Source organism: Salmo salar, chromosome 07 (genome assembly GCF_965601325.2).
Source record: "Salmo salar chromosome 07, fSalSal1, whole genome shotgun sequence".
Classification (NCBI taxonomy): Eukaryota; Metazoa; Chordata; class Actinopteri; order Salmoniformes; family Salmonidae; genus Salmo; species Salmo salar.
The window spans coordinates 70,854,844-70,874,387 of NC_138297.1; the positions used below are offsets into that span (position 1 = coordinate 70,854,844).

Consider the following 19,544-nt stretch of genomic DNA (forward strand, 5'->3'; position numbering starts at 1 on the left):
CATACCGGTCTACTGGCTATCTACATCATACCGGTCTACTGGCTATCTACATCATACCGGTCTACTGGCTATCTACATCATACCGGTCTACTGGCTATCTACATCATACCGGTCTACTGGCTATCTACATCATACCGGTCTACTGGCTATCTACATCATACCGGTCTACTGGCTATCTACATCATACCGGTCTACTGGCTATCTACATCATACCGGTCTACTGGCTATCTACATCATACCGGTCTACTGGCTATCTACGTCATACCGGTCTACTGGCTATCTACGTCATACCGGTCTACTGGCTATCTACGTCATACCGGTCTACTGGCTATCTACGTCATACCGGTCTACTGGCTATCTACGTCATACCGGTCTACTGGCTATCTACGTCGTACCGGTCTACTGTCTATCTACGTCGTACCGGTCTACTGTCTATCTACGTCGTACCGGTCTATTATCTATCTACGTCGTACCGGTCTATTATCTGTCTACGTCGTACCGGTCTATTATCTGTCTACGTCGTACCGGTCTATTATCTGTCTACGTCGTACCGGTCTATTATCTGTCTACGTCGTACCGGTCTATTATCTGTCTACGTCGTACCGGTCTATTATCTGTCTACGTCGTACCGGTCTATTATCTGTCTACGTCGTACCGGTCTATTATCTGTCTACGTCGTACCGGTCTATTATCTGTCTACGTCGTACCGGTCTATTATCTGTCTACGTCGTACCGGTCTATTATCTGTCTACGTCGTACCGGTCTATTATCTGTCTACGTCGTACCGGTCTATTATCTGTCTACGTCGTACCGGTCTATTATCTGTCTACGTCGTACCGGTCTATTATCTGTCTACGTCGTACCGGTCTATTATCTGTCTACGTCGTACCGGTCTATTATCTGTCTACGTCGTACCGGTCTATTATCTGTCTACGTCGTACCGGTCTATTATCTGTCTACGTCGTACCGGTCTATTGGCTATCTACGTCGTACCGGTCTATTGGCTATTATCTACGTCGTACCGGTCTATTGGCTATCATCTATCTACGTCGTACCGGTCTATTGGCTATCATCTATCTACGTCGTACCGGTCTACTGGCTATCTACGTCGTACCGGTCTACTGGCTATCTACGTCGTACCGGTCTACTATCTACGTCGTACCGGTCTACTGGCTATCTACATCGTACCGGTCTACTATCTACGTCGTACCGGTCTACTATCTACGTCGTACCGGTCTACTGGCTATCTACATCATACCGGTCTACTATCTACGTCATACTGGTCTACTGGCTATCTACGTCGCACCGGTCTACTATCCACGTCGCGCCGGTCTACTGGCTATCCACGTCGCGCCGGTCTGCTGGCTGGCTACGTCGCGCCGGTCTTAGGGACTCCCATAGTCCTGTGAAAGACACTGAATTTCTCCTTCCCTCTTCTCCACAGAAAGTCCTGGAAGAGACTAAAGAACACTACCACATCATCCAGAAGTTAGTAATCCTGGGTGACCTGGACGGTGAGTCTGTCATTAACCTGTAACTAGCTGTCTAGTGTTTCCTGGGTGACCTGGACGGTGAGTCTGTCATTAACCTGTAACTAGCTGTCTGGTGTTTCCTGGGTGACCTGGACGGTGAGTCTGTTATTAACCTGTAACTAGCTGTCTAGTGTTTCCTGGGTGACCTGGACGGTGAGTCTGTCATTAACCTGTAACTAGCTGTCTGGTGTTTCCTGGGTGACCTGGACGGTGAGTCTGTCATTAACCTGTAACTAGCTGTCTGGTGTTTCCTGGGTGACCTGGACGGTGAGTCTGTTATTAACCTGTAACTAGCTGTCTGGTGTTTCCTGGGTGACCTGGACGGTGAGTCTGTTATTAACCTGTAACTAGCTGTCTGGTGTTTCCTGGGTGACCTGGACGGTGAGTCTGTTATTAACCTGTAACTAGCTGTCTGGTGTTTCCTGGGTGACCTGGACGGTGAGTCTGTTATTAACCTGTAACTAGCTGTCTAGTGTTTCCTGGGTGACCTGGACGGTGAGTCTGTTATTAACCTGTAACTAGCTGTCTGGTGTTTCCTGGGTGACCTGGACGGTGAGTCTGTCATTAACCTGTAACTAGCTGTCTAGTGTTTCCTGGGTGACCTGGACGGTGAGTCTGTTATTAACCTGTAACTAGCTGTCTAGTGTTTCCTGGGTGACCTGGACGGTGAGTCTGTTATTAACCTGTAACTAGCTGTCTGGTGTTTCCTGGGTGACCTGGACGGTGAGTCTGTTATTAACCTGTAACTAGCTGTCTAGTGTTTCCTGGGTGACCTGGACGGTGAGTCTGTCATTAACCTGTAACTAGCTGTCTAGTGTTTCCTGGGTGACCTGGACGGTGAGTCTGTCATTAACCTGTAACTAGCTGTCTAGTGTTTCCTGGGTGACCTGGACGGTGAGTCTGTTATTAACCTGTAACTAGCTGTCTAGTGTTTCCTGGGTGACCTGGACGGTGAGTCTGTTATTAACCTGTAACTAGCTGTCTGGTGTTTCCTGGGTGACCTGGACGGTGAGTCTGTTATTAACCTGTAACTAGCTGTCTGGTGTTTCCTGGGTGACCTGGACGGTGAGTCTGTTATTAACCTGTAACTAGCTGTCTGGTGTTTCCTGGGTGACCTGGACGGTGAGTCTGTTATTAACCTGTAACTAGCTGTCTGGTGTTTCCTGGGTGACCTGGACGGTGAGTCTGTCATTAACCTGTAACTAGCTGTCTGGTGTTTCCTGGGTGACCTGGACGGTGAGTCTGTCATTAACCTGTAACTAGCTGTCTAGTGTTTCCTGGGTGACCTGGACGGTGAGTCTGTTATTAACCTGTAACTAGCTGTCTAGTGTTTCCTGGGTGACCTGGACGGTGAGTCTGTTATTAACCTGTAACTAGCTGTCTGGTGTTTCCTGGGTGACCTGGACGGTGAGTCTGTTATTAACCTGTAACTAGCTGTCTGGTGTTTCCTGGGTGACCTGGACGGTGAGTCTGTTATTAACCTGTAACTAGCTGTCTAGTGTTTCCTGGGTGACCTGGACGGTGAGTCTGTTATTAACCTGTAACTAGCTGTCTAGTGTTTCCTGGGTGACCTGGACGGTGAGTCTGTTATTAACCTGTAACTAGCTGTCTAGTGTTTCCTGGGTGACCTGGACGGTGAGTCTGTTATTAACCTGTAACTAGCTGTCTGGTGTTTCCTGGGTGACCTGGACGGTGAGTCTGTTATTAACCTGTAACTAGCTGTCTGGTGTTTCCTGGGTGACCTGGACGGTGAGTCTGTCATTAACCTGTAACTAGCTGTCTAGTGTTTCCTGGGTGACCTGGACGGTGAGTCTGTCATTAACCTGTAACTAGCTGTCTAGTGTTTCCTGGGTGACCTGGACGGTGAGTCTGTTATTAACCTGTAACTAGCTGTCTAGTGTTTCCTGGGTGACCTGGACGGTGAGTCTGTTATTAACCTGTAACTAGCTGTCTAGTGTTTCCTGGGTGACCTGGACGGTGAGTCTGTTATTAACCTGTAACTAGCTGTCTAGTGTTTCCTGGGTGACCTGGACGGTGAGTCTGTTATTAACCTGTAACTAGCTGTCTAGTGTTTCCTGGGTGACCTGGACGGTGAGTCTGTCATTAACCTGTAACTAGCTGTCTAGTGTTTCCTGGGTGACCTGGACGGTGAGTCTGTCATTAACCTGTAACTAGCTGTCTAGTGTTTCCTGGGTGACCTGGACGGTGAGTCTGTCATTAACCTGTAACTAGCTGTCTAGTGTTTCCTGGGTGACCTGGACGGTGAGTCTGTTATTAACCTGTAACTAGCTGTCTAGTGTTTCCTGGGTGACCTGGACGGTGAGTCTGTTATTAACCTGTAACTAGCTGTCTAGTGTTTCCTGGGTGACCTGGACGGTGAGTCTGTTATTAACCTGTAACTAGCTGTCTAGTGTTTCCTGGGTGACCTGGACGGTGAGTCTGTTATTAACCTGTAACTAGCTGTCTAGTGTTTCCTGGGTGACCTGGACGGTGAGTCTGTTATTAACCTGTAACTAGCTGTCTAGTGTTTCCTGGGTGACCTGGACGGTGAGTCTGTCATTAACCTGTAACTAGCTGTCTAGTGTTTCCTGGGTGACCTGGACGGTGAGTCTGTCATTAACCTGTAACTAGCTGTCTAGTGTTTCCTGGGTGACCTGGACGGTGAGTCTGTCATTAACCTGTAACTAGCTGTCTGGTGTTTCCTGGGTGACCTGGACGGTGAGTCTGTTATTAACCTGTAACTAGCTGTCTAGTGTTTCCTGGGTGACCTGGACGGTGAGTCTGTTATTAACCTGTAACTAGCTGTCTGGTGTTTCCTGGGTGACCTGGACGGTGAGTCTGTCATTAACCTGTAACTAGCTGTCTGGTGTTTCCTGGGTGACCTGGACGGTGAGTCTGTTATTAACCTGTAACTAGCTGTCTGGTGTTTCCTGGGTGACCTGGACGGTGAGTCTGTCATTAACCTGTAACTAGCTGTCTAGTGTTTCCTGGGTGACCTGGACGGTGAGTCTGTCATTAACCTGTAACTAGCTGTCTAGTGTTTCCTGGGTGACCTGGACGGTGAGTCTGTCATTAACCTGTAACTAGCTGTCTAGTGTTTCCTGGGTGACCTGGACGGTGAGTCTGTTATTAACCTGTAACTAGCTGTCTAGTGTTTCCTGGGTGACCTGGACGGTGAGTCTGTTATTAACCTGTAACTAGCTGTCTAGTGTTTCCTGGGTGACCTGGACGGTGAGTCTGTTATTAACCTGTAACTAGCTGTCTAGTGTTTCCTGGGTGACCTGGACGGTGAGTCTGTTATTAACCTGTAACTAGCTGTCTAGTGTTTCCTGGGTGACCTGGACGGTGAGTCTGTCATTAACCTGTAACTAGCTGTCTAGTGTTTCCTGGGTGACCTGGACGGTGAGTCTGTCATTAACCTGTAACTAGCTGTCTGGTGTTTCCTGGGTGACCTGGACGGTGAGTCTGTCATTAACCTGTAACTAGCTGTCTGGTGTTTCCTGGGTGACCTGGACGGTGAGTCTGTCATTAACCTGTAACTAGCTGTCTGGTGTTTCCTGGGTGACCTGGACGGTGAGTCTGTCATTAACCTGTAACTAGCTGTCTGGTGTTTCCTGGGTGACCTGGACGGTGAGTCTGTTATTAACCTGTAACTAGCTGTCTAGTGTTTCCTGGGTGACCTGGACGGTGAGTCTGTTATTAACCTGTAACTAGCTGTCTAGTGTTTCCTGGGTGACCTGGACGGTGAGTCTGTTATTAACCTGTAACTAGCTGTCTGGTGTTTCCTGGGTGACCTGGACGGTGAGTCTGTTATTAACCTGTAACTAGCTGTCTGGTGTTTCCTGGGTGACCTGGACGGTGAGTCTGTTATTAACCTGTAACTAGCTGTCTGGTGTTTCCTGGGTGACCTGGACGGTGAGTCTGTTATTAACCTGTAACTAGCTGTCTAGTGTTTCCTGGGTGACCTGGACGGTGAGTCTGTTATTAACCTGTAACTAGCTGTCTGGTGTTTCCTGGGTGACCTGGACGGTGAGTCTGTTATTAACCTGTAACTAGCTGTCTGGTGTTTCCTGGGTGACCTGGACGGTGAGTCTGTTATTAACCTGTAACTAGCTGTCTAGTGTTTCCTGGGTGACCTGGACGGTGAGTCTGTTATTAACCTGTAACTAGCTGTCTGGTTTTTCCTGGGTGACCTGGACGGTGAGTCTGTTATTAACCTGTAACTAGCTGTCTGGTGTTTCCTGGGTGACCTGGACGGTGAGTCTGTCATTAACCTGTAACTAGCTGTCTGGTGTTTCCTGGGTGACCTGGACGGTGAGTCTGTTATTAACCTGTAACTAGCTGTCTGGTGTTTCCTGGGTGACCTGGACGGTGAGTCTGTTATTAACCTGTAACTAGCTGTCTGGTGTTTCCTGGGTGACCTGGACGGTGAGTCTGTCATTAACCTGTAACTAGCTGTCTAGTGTTTCCTGGGTGACCTGGACGGTGAGTCTGTCATTAACCTGTAACTAGCTGTCTAGTGTTTCCTGGGTGACCTGGACGGTGAGTCTGTCATTAACCTGTAACTAGCTGTCTAGTGTTTCCTGGGTGACCTGGACGGTGAGTCTGTCATTAACCTGTAACTAGCTGTCTAGTGTTTCCTGGGTGACCTGGACGGTGAGTCTGTCATTAACCTGTAACTAGCTGTCTAGTGTTTCCTGGGTGACCTGGACGGTGAGTCTGTCATTAACCTGTAACTAGCTGTCTAGTGTTTCCTGGGTGACCTGGACGGTGACTCTGTCATTAACCTGTAACTAGCTGTCTAGTGTTTCCTGGGTGACCTGGACGGTGAGTCTGTCATTAACCTGTAACTAGCTGTCTAGTGTTTCCTGGGTGACCTGGACGGTGAGTCTGTCATTAACCTGTAACTAGCTGTCTAGTGTTTCCTGGGTGACCTGGACGGTGAGTCTGTCATTAACCTGTAACTAGCTGTCTGGTGTTTCCTGGGTGACCTGGACGGTGAGTCTGTTATTAACCTGTAACTAGCTGTCTGGTGTTTCCTGGGTGACCTGGACGGTGAGTCTGTCATTAACCTGTAACTAGCTGTCTAGTGTTTCCTGGGTGACCTGGACGGTGAGTCTGTCATTAACCTGTAACTAGCTGTCTGGTGTTTCCTGGGTGACCTGGACGGTGAGTCTGTCATTAACCTGTAACTAGCTGTCTAGTGTTTCCTGGGTGACCTGGACGGTGAGTCTGTTATTAACCTGTAACTAGCTGTCTGGTGTTTCCTGGGTGACCTGGACGGTGAGTCTGTTATTAACCTGTAACTAGCTGTCTAGTGTTTCCTGGGTGACCTGGACGGTGAGTCTGTCATTAACCTGTAACTAGCTGTCTGGTGTTTCCTGGGTGACCTGGACGGTGAGTCTGTCATTAACCTGTAACTAGCTGTCTAGTGTTTCCTGGGTGACCTGGACGGTGAGTCTGTCATTAACCTGTAACTAGCTGTCTAGTGTTTCCTGGGTGACCTGGACGGTGAGTCTGTCATTAACCTGTAACTAGCTGTCTAGTGTTTCCTGGGTGACCTGGACGGTGAGTCTGTTATTAACCTGTAACTAGCTGTCTAGTGTTTCCTGGGTGACCTGGACGGTGAGTCTGTTATTAACCTGTAACTAGCTGTCTGGTGTTTCCTGGGTGACCTGGACGGTGAGTCTGTCATTAACCTGTAACTAGCTTTCTAGTGTTTCCTGGGTGACCTGGACGGTGAGTCTGTCATTAACCTGTAACTAGCTGTCTGGTGTTTCCTGGGTGACCTGGACGGTGAGTCTGTTATTAACCTGTAACTAGCTGTCTGGTGTTTCCTGGGTGACCTGGACGGTGAGTCTGTTATTAACCTGTAACTAGCTGTCTAGTGTTTCCTGGGTGACCTGGACGGTGAGTCTGTTATTAACCTGTAACTAGCTGTCTAGTGTTTCCTGGGTGACCTGGACGGTGAGTCTGTTATTAACCTGTAACTAGCTGTCTGGTGTTTCCTGGGTGACCTGGACGGTGAGTCTGTTATTAACCTGTAACTAGCTGTCTAGTGTTTCCTGGGTGACCTGGACGGTGAGTCTGTTATTAACCTGTAACTAGCTGTCTAGTGTTTCCTGGGTGACCTGGACGGTGAGTCTGTTATTAACCTGTAACTAGCTGTCTGGTGTTTCCTGGGTGACCTGGACGGTGAGTCTGTCATTAACCTGTAACTAGCTGTCTGGTGTTTCCTGGGTGACCTGGACGGTGAGTCTGTTATTAACCTGTAACTAGCTGTCTGGTGTTTCCTGGGTGACCTGGACGGTGAGTCTGTTATTAACCTGTAACTAGCTGTCTGGTGTTTCCTGGGTGACCTGGACGGTGAGTCTGTTATTAACCTGTAACTAGCTGTCTAGTGTTTCCTGGGTGACCTGGACGGTGAGTCTGTTATTAACCTGTAACTAGCTGTCTGGTGTTTCCTGGGTGACCTGGACGGTGAGTCTGTTATTAACCTGTAACTAGCTGTCTAGTGTTTCCTGGGTGACCTGGACGGTGAGTCTGTTATTAACCTGTAACTAGCTGTCTGGTGTTTCCTGGGTGACCTGGACGGTGAGTCTGTTATTAACCTGTAACTAGCTGTCTAGTGTTTCCTGGGTGACCTGGACGGTGAGTCTGTTATTAACCTGTAACTAGCTGTCTAGTGTTTCCTGGGTGACCTGGACGGTGAGTCTGTCATTAACCTGTAACTAGCTGTCTAGTGTTTCCACATCTCTATGAAATAGGATCTAGAATTCATTACAATGTGAGTTAAATCGTTTTTTCTTACTATTGTTTTAATTATGTTAAAGAGCAGCCAATGAGCCACCGTGACCTCATGTTCTATCATGACATGTTCTATGAGGAAATGCCAAGCTTTTTTTAAACGGTCTGTTTGAGATACCAATTTGAGGTGGTTTATTTTAAGTGTTTATTTTTTTTATTTACGCTTTGGCTACAAATAAGTATCAGATGAGTCAACAACATTTATGAGTTAACAGAATCTAACTTTTAAAAGTGAGATTTTCACTGGACTGTGACTAAGTCCATGGCCATGTCGGTGTCAGCCTATGGAAAGACCGTACAGTCAGACAAAAGTCACGAGGTAGTCAGTCACTATCCAGAGTGACTTTGTGGTTCTGGTCACCAGGTACATGAGGTAGTCAGTCACTATCCAGAGTGACTTTGTGGTTCTGGTCACCAGGTACATGAGGTAGTCAGTCACTATCCAGAGTGACTTTGTGGTTCTGGTCACCAGGTACATGAGGTAGTCAGTCACTATCCAGAGTGACTTTGTGGTTGTGGTCACCAGGTACATGAGGTAGTCAGTCACTATCCAGAGTGACTTTGTGGTTGTGGTCACCAGGTACATGAGGTAGTCAGTCACTATCCAGAGTGACTTTGTGGTTCTGGTCACCAGGTACATGAGGTAGTCAGTCACTATCCAGAGTGACTTTGTGGTTGTGGTCACCAGGTACATGAGGTAGTCAGTCACTATCCAGAGTGACTTTGTGGTTGTGGTCACCAGGTACATGAGGTAGTCAGTCACTATCCAGAGTGACTTTGTGGTTCTGGTTAATGCAGGTATGTTACTGCTGTATGAAAGTGTCAGAGTATAAAACTGTGTGTGTGTGTGTGTGTGTGTGTGTGTCAGGTCTGTTGGAGGAGTTCAGTAACTGGTTAACCAGGAGTCCTGCTCTGCCCTCTCACCTGCTGCGCTTCATGACTCACCTGCTGTTGTTCTACCGCAGCCTGGGCATGCAGCTCAAGGTACAGTAGTACACACACACACACACACACACACACACACCTGGTGTTCTACTGCAGCCTGGGCATGCAGCTCAAGGTACAGTAGTACACACACACACACACACACACACACACACACACACACACACACCTGGTGTTCTACTGCAGCCTGGGCATGCAGCTCAAGGTACAGTAGTACACACACACACACACACACCTGGTGTTCTACTGCAGCCTGGGCATGCAGCTCAAGGTACAGTAGTACACACACACACACACACACACACCTGGTGTTCTACTGCAGCCTGGGCATGCAGCTCAAGGTACAGTAGTACACACACACACACACACACACCTGGTGTTCTACTGCAGCCTGGGCATGCAGCTCAAGGTACAGTAGTACACACACACACACACACACACACACCTGGTGTTCTACTGCAGCCTGGGCATGCAGCTCAAGGTACAGTAACACACACACACACACACAGAGAAACACACTTCTGTTGTTATACACCTAATATAAACATCAACCATTCCTCACACAATCCACATATCCCTCCACTCATGTGTTTCCCCTCACCCAATCAGGAGGAGGTATCAGTGGATGTCCTGAAGGCCTACATCTCTCTGTTGATGAAGGAGAAGCACATTGATCTGATAGCCTTCTATGTCAGTCACCTGCCTCCAGACCTGGCTACCGCCCAGTACGCTCTCTTCCTGGAGGAGGTCACCGAGGCTGAGCAGAGACAACGCTGTCTGGAGCTGGCCAGGGAGGCAGGTCAGTGTCTCACACAGAGGCTGCTGGGATGGGATGGGGGGGGGGGGGGGTCAAACTAATTTTCCCTGCCGGGCCACATTTGGTCTTCACTGAGGTCTGGAGGACCGGATTTAAAATGTGTTAGATTTCCTCGCCATTTGAAATTTCCTAAAAATAATTCCAAAAGTGATGGATAGAGGACTATTCTCCCTGTGGGCTAACTTTTGGTTCGAAGAGTGGACAGAGTGAAGAGACTATAAATGACTGTTATCAAGCTGGACAGAGTGAAGAGACTATTAATGACTGTTAACAAGCTGGACAGAGTGAAGAGACTATAAATGACTGTTATCAAGCTGGACAGAGTGAAGAGACTATAAATGACTGTTATCAAGCTGGTCAGAGTGAAGAGACTATAAATGACTGTTATCAAGCTGGACAGAGTGAAGAGACTATTAATGACTATTATCTAGCTGGACAGAGTGAAGAGACTATAGATGACTGTTATCAAGCTGGTCAGAGTGAAGAGACTATAAATGACTGTTATCTAGCTGGTCAGAGTGAAGAGACTATTAATGACTGTTAACAAGCTGGACAGAGTGAAGAGACTATAAATGACTATTATCAAGCTGGTCAGATTGAAGAGACTATAAATGACTGTTATCAAGCTGGTCAGAGTGAAGAGACTATTAATGACTGTTATCAAGCTGGACAGAGTGAAGAGACTATTAATGACTGTTATCTAGCTGGACAGAGTGAAGAGACTATAAATGACTGTTATCAAGCTGGACAGAGTGAAGAGACTATAAATGACTGTTATCAAGCTGGACAGAGTGAAGAGACTATTAATGACTATTATCTAGCTGGACAGAGTGAAGAGACTATTAATGACTATTATCTAGCTGGACAGAGTGAAGAGACTATAAATGACTGTTATCTAGCTGGACAGAGTGAAGAGACTATAAATGACTGTTATCAAGCTGGTCAGAGTGAAGAGACTATAAATGACTGTTATCAAGCTGGACAGAGTGAAGAGACTATAAATGACTGTTATCAAGCTGGACAGAGTGAAGAGACTATAAATGACTGTTATCAAGCTGGTCAGAGTGAAGAGACTATTAATGACTGTTATCAAGCTGGACAGAGTGAAGAGACTATAAATGACTGTTATCTAGCTGGTCAGAGTGAAGAGACTATAAATGACTGTTATCAAGCTTGTCAGAGTGAAGAGACTATAAATGTAGGTTCATTATCATTTCTACATTTAAAAAAAATACATATATATTTGGTTTTAGTCATTTCAATGTCGATTTAAGATCGTTTATATCCACCCCCATAAAAAACCAAAACCACATGATAAATACTCCAGCGAGGGTTGAATGGGCTCGTGGGCCAGATGTTTGACACCCCTTGGTGTGAAGCTATAGAGTCACACGGTCTGACATTCCTCTGAGATTCTACAGCCGCCAATTCAATGAGGTTTGTAACTATATTAAAATAGGCCATGCAGACGTTCTCTTTTCTGCAGCTATGGACTGTAGGAAGGTGGGAAAACCCTACAGTCTATATATATATATATATATATGGTCTATGTGTGCTATTTCTATGCTTCCCGTTCTTAAGTTTCATTTCTTTGTCTTTATAGGTGTTGTGCACCAGTTTCAAACAGCTGAAAATACAATATTTTTTGGTTATTGATAATATATTTCAGTGGTTTAGATGCTACAATGATTCTCTACTGTATACTGGCTTATTTTGTCCTATAAACTGAAATTAGGTGAACTATTTTAATTTTAGTAACCAGGAAATGGCAGAGCATATTGCAAATGTTTAAAGGTCCAGGTATCTAACTGTTGTGTTGTGGTCTGGACGTGGCAGCAGTCTTTTAAAGGTACAGGTATCTAACTGTTGTGTTGTGGTCTGGACGTGGCAGCAGTCTTTTAAAGGTACAGGTATCTAACTGTTGTGTTGTGGTCTGGACGTGGCAGCAGTCTTTTAAAGGTACAGGTATCTAACTGTTGTGTTGTGGTCTGGACGTGGCAGCAGTCTTTTAAAGGTCCAGGTATCTAACTGTTGTGTTGTGGTCAGGTCTGGATGTGGCAGCAGTCTTTTAAAGGTACAGGTATCTAACTGTTGTGTTGTGGTCTGGACGTGGCAGCAGTCTTTTAAAGGTACAGGTATCTAACTGTTGTGTTGTGGTCTGGACGTGGCAGCAGTCTTTTAAAGGCCCAGGTATCTAACTGTTGTGTTGTGGTCTGGATGTGGCAGCAGTCTTTTAAAGGTACAGGTATCTAACTGTTGTGTTGTGGTCTGGACGTGGCAGCAGTCTTTTAAAGGTCCAGGTATCTAACTGTTGTGTTGTGGTCTGGACGTGGCAGCAGTCTTTTAAAGGTCCAGGTATCTAACTGTTGTGTTGTGGTCTGGACGTGGCAGCAGTCTTTTAAAGGTACAGGTATCTAACTGTTGTGTTGTGGTCAGGTCTGGACGTGGCAGCAGTCTTTTAAAGGTACAGGTATCTAACTGTTGTGTTGTGGTCTGGACGTGGCAGCAGTCTTTTAAAGGTCCAGGTATCTAACTGTTGTGTTGTGGTCTGGACGTGGCAGCAGTCTTTTAAAGGTACAGGTATCTAACTGTTGTGTTGTGGTCTGGACGTGGCAGCAGTCTTTTAAAGGTACAGGTATCTAACTGTTGTGTTGTGGTCTGGACGTGGCAGCAGTCTTTTAAAGGTACAGGTATCTAACGTGTTGTGGTCAGGTCTGGACGTGGCAGCAGTCTTTTAAAGGTACAGGTATCTAACTGTTGTGTTGTGGTCAGGTCTGGACGTGGCAGCAGTCTTTTAAAGGTACAGGTATCTAACTGTTGTGTTGTGGTCTGGACGTGGCAGCAGTCTTTTAAAGGTACAGGTATCTAACTGTTGTGTTGTGGTCTGGACGTGGCAGCAGTCTTTTAAAGGTACAGGTATCTAACTGTTGTGTTGTGGTCAGGTCTGGACGTGGCAGCAGTCTTTTAAAGGTACAGGTATCTAACTGTTGTGTTGTGGTCTGGACGTGGCAGCAGTCTTTTAAAGGTACAGGTATCTAACTGTTGTGTTGTGGTCTGGACGTGGCAGCAGTCTTTTAAAGGTACAGGTATCTAACTGTTGTGTTGTGGTCTGGACGTGGCAGCAGTCTTTTAAAGGTACAGGTATCTAACTGTTGTGTTGTGGTCAGGTCTGGACGTGGCAGCAGTCTTTTAAAGGTACAGTTATCTAACTGTTGTGTTGTGGTCTGGACGTGGCAGCAGTCTTTTAAAGGTACAGGTATCTAACTGTTGTGTTGTGGTCTGGACGTGGCAGCAGTCTTTTAAAGGTACAGGTATCTAACTGTTGTGTTGTGGTCAGGTCTGGACGTGGCAGCAGTCTTTTAAAGGTACAGGTATCTAACTGTTGTGTTGTGGTCTGGACGTGGCAGCAGTCTTTTAAAGGTACAGGTATCTAACTGTTGTGTTGTGGTCTGGACGTGGCAGCAGTCTTTTAAAGGTCCAGGTATCTAACTGTTGTGTTGTGGTCTGGACGTGGCAGCAGTCTTTTAAAGGTACAGGTATCTAACTGTTGTGTTGTGGTCTGGACGTGGCAGCAGTCTTTTAAAGGTACAGGTATCTAACTGTTGTGTTGTGGTCTGGACGTGGCAGCAGTCTTTTAAAGGTACAGGTATCTAACTGTTGTGTTGTGGTCAGGTCTGGACGTGGCAGCAGTCTTTTAAAGGTCCAGGTATCTAACTGTTGTGTTGTGGTCAGGTCTGGATGTGGCAGCAGTCTTTTAAAGGTCCAGGTATCTAACTGTTGTGTTGTGGTCTGGACGTGGCAGCAGTCTTTTAAAGGTACAGGTATCTAACTGTTGTGTTGTGGTCTGGACGTGGCAGCAGTCTTTTAAAGGTACAGGTATCTAACTGTTGTGTTGTGGCCTGGACGTGGCAGCAGTCTTTTAAAGGTACAGGTATCTAACTGTTGTGTTGTGGTCTGGACGTGGCAGCAGTCTTTTAAAGGTACAGGTATCTAACTGTTGTGTTGTGGTCAGGTCTGGACGTGGCAGCAGTCTTTTAAAGGTCCAGGTATCTAACTGTTGTGTTGTGGTCTGGACGTGGCAGCAGTCTTTTAAAGGTACAGGTATCTAACTGTTGTGTTGTGGTCTGGACGTGGCAGCAGTCTTTTAAAGGTACAGGTATCTAACTGTTGTGTTGTGGTCAGGTCTGGACGTGGCAGCAGTCTTTTAAAGGTCCAGGTATCTAACTGTTGTGTTGTGGTCTGGACGTGGCAGCAGTCTTTTAAAGGTACAGGTATCTAACTGTTGTGTTGTGGTCTGGACGTGGCAGCAGTCTTTTAAAGGTACAGGTATCTAACTGTTGTGTTGTGGTCAGGTCTGGACGTGGCAGCAGTCTTTTAAAGGTACAGGTATCTAACTGTTGTGTTGTGGTCTGGACGTGGCAGCAGTCTTTTAAAGGTACAGGTATCTAACTGTTGTGTTGTGGTCAGGTCTGGACGTGGCAGCAGTCTTTTAAAGGTACAGGTATCTAACTGTTGTGTTGTGGTCTGGACGTGGCAGCAGTCTTTTAAAGGTACAGGTATCTAACTGTTGTGTTGTGGTCTGGACGTGGCAGCAGTCTTTTAAAGGCCCAGGTATCTAACTGTTGTGTTGTGGTCTGGACGTGGCAGCAGTCTTTTAAAGGTACAGGTATCTAACTGTTGTGTTGTGGTCAGGTCTGGATGTGGCAGCAGTCTTTTAAAGGTACAGGTATCTAACTGTTGTGTTGTGGTCTGGACGTGGCAGCAGTCTTTTAAAGGTACAGGTATCTAACTGTTGTGTTGTGGTCTGGACGTGGCAGCAGTCTTTTAAAGGTACAGGTATCTAACTGTTGTGTTGTGGTCAGGTCTGGACGTGGCAGCGGTCACTAAGATGGTGGTGGAGAACATCAGAGAGAGAGACACTGAGGAGTTCGCTCATCATGACCTCACCCCTGCACTGGACACTGGCACCTCAGCGGTATGAAACACACACACACACACACACACACACACACACACACACACACACACACACACACTGGACACCGTCACCTCAGCGGTACGAAGGAGAAACACACACACCATGTGGTCATGTTAACCCTGCACCCCCCCACCCCCCAGGAGGACCAGAGGAAGATCGATGTGATTGATTGGCTGGTGTTTGACCCCGCCCAGAGAGCTGAGGCCCTCAAACAGAGCAACGCCATCATGAGGAAGTTCCTGGGTACGTTTCACACAAGCTTCTGAAACAGATCGTTGTTCTCCCACACATAAACCTTGTATTGGCTCTCCTTGTTTTTCAACCAGGCTGTTGATCCATTGTTCTCTGTCCTCTCTGCCGTCTCCTCCAGCCTGTAAGAAGCACCATGCAGCCAAGGTGGTGTTCGCTAAGGTCCCCGAGGACTCTATGAGGGAGATATACCGCCAGTGGGAGGAGCTAGGCCTGGACACGCCCCTTCCCGCGGAGGATGAGAACGCCGTCAGGGAACACCTGTGTGTCCGCGCTTACCTGGTGAGGGGACAAGCTCTCGCAGCGCTGTGATTGGCTCCACTGTATATTGAATGTTTTTAGAGAGGTCTCCTGTAGTTGTATAAGTGGTGTGTGTGTCTCTCTCTCCCCCCCTCCCCCTCCTCCCCTCTCCCTCCTCCCCTCTCCCTCCTCCCCTCCTCCCCCCTCCCCCTCCCCTCTCCCCTCCCCCTCCCCTCCCTCCCCCTCCCCTCCCCCCCCTCCCCAGGAAGCTCATGAGGCGTTTAATGAGTGGTTCCATCACATGAACTCCCCCCCCCAGAAGCCCAGCCTGCCGGCCCAGGCCAAGTTCACTGAGACGGTGGCCTACGAGATGAAGGAGAACGAGTACCAGGTACCCAATACACCCTATTCCCTATGTAGTGCACCATAGGGTTACCCAATACACCCTATTCCCTATGTAGTGCACCATAGGGTTACCCAATACACCCTATTCCCTATGTAGTGCACCATAGGGTTACCCAATACACCCTATTCCCTATGTAGTGCACCATAGGGTTACCCAATACACCCTGTTCCCTATGTAGTGCACCATAGGGTTACCCAATACACCCTATTCCCTATGTAGTGCACCATAGGGTTACCCAATACACCCTATTCCCTATGTAGTGCACCATAGGGTTACCCAATACACCCTATTCCCTATGTAGTGCACCATAGGGTTACCCAATACACCCTATTCCCTATGTAGTGCACCATAGGGTTACCCAATACACCCTATTCCCTATGTAGTGCACCATAGGGTTACCCAATACACCCTATTCCCTATGTAGTGCACCATAGGGTTACCCAATACACCCTATTCCCTATGTAGTGCACCATAGGGTTACCCAATACACCCTATTCCCTATGTAGTGCACCATAGGGTTACCCAATACACCCTATTCCCTATGTAGTGCACCATAGGGTTACCCAATACACCCTATTCCCTATGTAGTGCACCATAGGGTTACCCAATACACCCTATTCCCTATGTAGTGCACCATAGGGTTACCCAATACACACTATTCCCTATGTAGTGCACCATAGGGTTACCCAATACACCCTATTCCCTATGTAGTGCACCATAGGGTTACCCAATACACACTATTCCCTATGTAGTGCACCATAGGGTTACCCAATACACCCTATTCCCTATGTAGTGCACCATAGGGTTACCCAATACACCCTATTCCCTATGTAGTGCACCATAGGGTTACCCAATACACCCTATTCCCTATGTAGTGCACCATAGGGTTACCCAATACACCCTATTCCCTATGTAGTGCACCATAGGGTTACCCAATACACCCTATTCCCTATGTAGTGCACCATAGGGTTACCCAATACACCCTATTCCCTATGTAGTGCACCATAGGGTTACCCAATACACCCTGTTCCCTATGTAGTGCACCATAGGGTTACCCAATACACCCTATTCCCTATGTAGTGCACCATAGGGTTACCCAATACACCTTATTCCCTATGTAGTGCACCATAGGGTTACCCAATACACCTTATTCCCTATGTAGTGCACCATAGGGTTACCCAATACACCCTGTTCCCTATGTAGTGCACCATAGGGTTACCCAATACACCCTGTTCCCTATGTAGTGCACCATAGGGTTACCCAATACACACTATTCCCTATGTAGTGCACCATAGGGTTACCCAATACACACTATTCCCTATGTAGTGCACCATAGGGTTACCCAATACACACTATTCCCTATGTAGTGCACCATAGGGTTACCCAATACACACTATTCCCTATGTAGTGCACCATAGGGTTATGGTTAAAACTAGTGCACTCTATAGGAGTCAAAATGGGTTTACTATGTAGGGGATAGGGTACCAGATACACAGTACAGTCTGATCCTAGATCAGTCTCTGTGTTATGGTAGAACAGGTGAGGTGTTTAGTGTAGCTGATCCTAGATCAGTCTCTGTGTTATGGTAGAACAGGTGAGGTGTTTAATTTGTTTAGTGTAGCTGTTCCTGGATCAGATGAAGAACGCTAATGCCAACAATGCTATTATTTAGCGTAATTGACCAGAAAAAAGTAAAAATGTGTGTAAAGTGTGACCTCTCCTGTAGCTGGAACATGACAGCTGGACCGGCCGTCTGGAGGCTCTGACTGAAGACGTGAAGGAGAGAATCTACAACGTCCTGCTGTTTGTGGACGGGGGCTGGATGGTCGACGTCCGAGAGGTCTGTCTGTATCTGACTATTAATGGTAGTAACTGACAGTTGGTGGTATGAGGGCGCTAGGTTAGCATTTGAGCCTGTATTAGCTCTCTGTCTCCAGTACCACTGTTCTTTCTAGGTACAAGTTACTTCTACCACTGTCCTTCTATTCCAGGATACGGAGGAGGACCCAGAGAGAGGTCACCAGATGGTGCTGCTCCGTAGACTCTGTCTGCCCATGATGTCCTTCCTGTTGCAGACAGTACTGCAGAGAACACAACGTCACCAGGAGAGTCTCAGACTGGCTGATGTCATCGCCTCAGACCAACACCGTCTCTACGAGGTCTGGAGTTTAGAAATGATATTTCCATGGTCTGGAGTTTAGAAATGATATTTCCATGGTCTGGAGTTTAGAAATGATATTTCCATGGTCTGGAGTTTAGAAATGATATTTCCATGGTCTGGAGTTTAGAAATGATATTTCCATGGTCTGGAGTTTAGAAATGATATTTCCATGGTCTGGAGTTTAGAAATGATATTTCCGTGGTCTGGAGTTTAGACATGATATTTCCGTGGTCTGGAGTGGAGTTTAGAAATGATATTTCCATGGTCTGGACTGGAGTTTAGAAATGATATTTCCATGGTCTGTAGTATAGAAATGATATTTCCATGGTCTGTAGTTTAGAAATGATATTTCCATGGTCTGGAGTTTAGAAATGATATTTCCATGGTCTGGAGTTTAGAAATGATATTTCCATGGTCTGGAGTTTAGAAATGATATTTCCATGGTCTGGAGTTTAGAAATGATATTTCCATGGTCTGGAGTTTAGAAATGATATTTCCATGGTCTGCACTGGAGTCTGACCTGGGCTGAGGGCATCCTCTTCTCTCTCCTGTCCTTCGTCTGCTACGATCTGCGACTACTCTGCTCTGAGGTGCTTCTCAAGTCTGTGGCTTTAAGGAAACACTATTGACTTTCACCTAATAGTCTAGTGTGGCTTCCTCTCCTCCTTCATCTGGCACGTGTCCAATTCTTTCACATCAGTACTGATGAAGGCAATGAGACGAGGAGAGGAGCCCACTTTAGACTATTGGAATGCACCACCAGTCAAGCTGGATCTCTGGGTAGACGGAGGTTGAGTGTGAGCCTGGCCTAACGACTTCAATCAAATGTATTTATAAAGCCCTTCTTACATCAGCTGATGTCACGAAGTGCTTTACAGAAACCCAGCCTAAAACCCCAAACAGAAAGTAATGCAGGTGTAGAAGCACTTCAACATTAGAGCTCAACACACTATCTTACAGCATCTCTCTCCCTGTCACTGTGTTGCTTTCTCCTCTTTCACTCTTCTACTTTCCCATCCTCTTCTTTTTGCTAACTATGTTCTCTCTCTCGGTCTCTCGCTCTCTTTCAGGTGTTCTCCAAGGATGAGCTGAGGAAGTTCCTTCAGAAGATGAGGGAGTCGTCTCTTCTCTTATTGGATAAGGGTCTGGACCCGCTGGGGTACGAGATCCAACCATAAATACACCCCAACCGGACATTTCTTTTTTATCATCTAGTTTTTTTTGTTGCCAAATTTAAGAAATGGAGTGAATGATTTTCTGCATTTTGTATACAATAAAAGTGACTTGACTGAAATATTGTTTGTCTTTGGGCCTTGCACAGGCAGGATGCAAATATGTATCTGACTCTAGAAGAGTATAAGGAAGGTTTGAGACAGCTTGTATAGGTGGAGAAGAGATGGTGTCCATGG

At 46.8% G+C, this 19,544-nt stretch overlaps 1 protein-coding gene and 1 long non-coding RNA gene across 2 annotated transcripts in view; both read left to right on the top strand.

The window, feature by feature from the left end:
* Positions 1-19,429, top strand: part of nu107 (Nuclear pore complex protein Nup107) — a 41,193-nt gene extending 21,764 nt beyond the window's left edge. Inside the window, 10 exon segments of the mRNA NM_001139833.1 lie at positions 1,445-1,514; positions 9,208-9,323; positions 9,894-10,083; positions 14,964-15,076; positions 15,220-15,322; positions 15,450-15,610; positions 15,834-15,959; positions 17,701-17,814; positions 17,966-18,133; positions 19,206-19,429. Coding sequence (NP_001133305.1) covers positions 1,445-1,514; positions 9,208-9,323; positions 9,894-10,083; positions 14,964-15,076; positions 15,220-15,322; positions 15,450-15,610; positions 15,834-15,959; positions 17,701-17,814; positions 17,966-18,133; positions 19,206-19,313 — 1,269 coding nt within the window. The 3' untranslated portion in view covers positions 19,314-19,429.
* LOC145880073 (uncharacterized) lies at positions 10,115-14,957 on the top strand. Its single transcript, XR_014392962.1, has 3 exons — positions 10,115-12,121; positions 12,182-12,477; positions 12,538-14,957. It is a non-coding gene; the product is annotated as an uncharacterized LOC145880073 (long non-coding RNA).
* Positions 19,430-19,544: the final 115 nt, after the last annotated feature.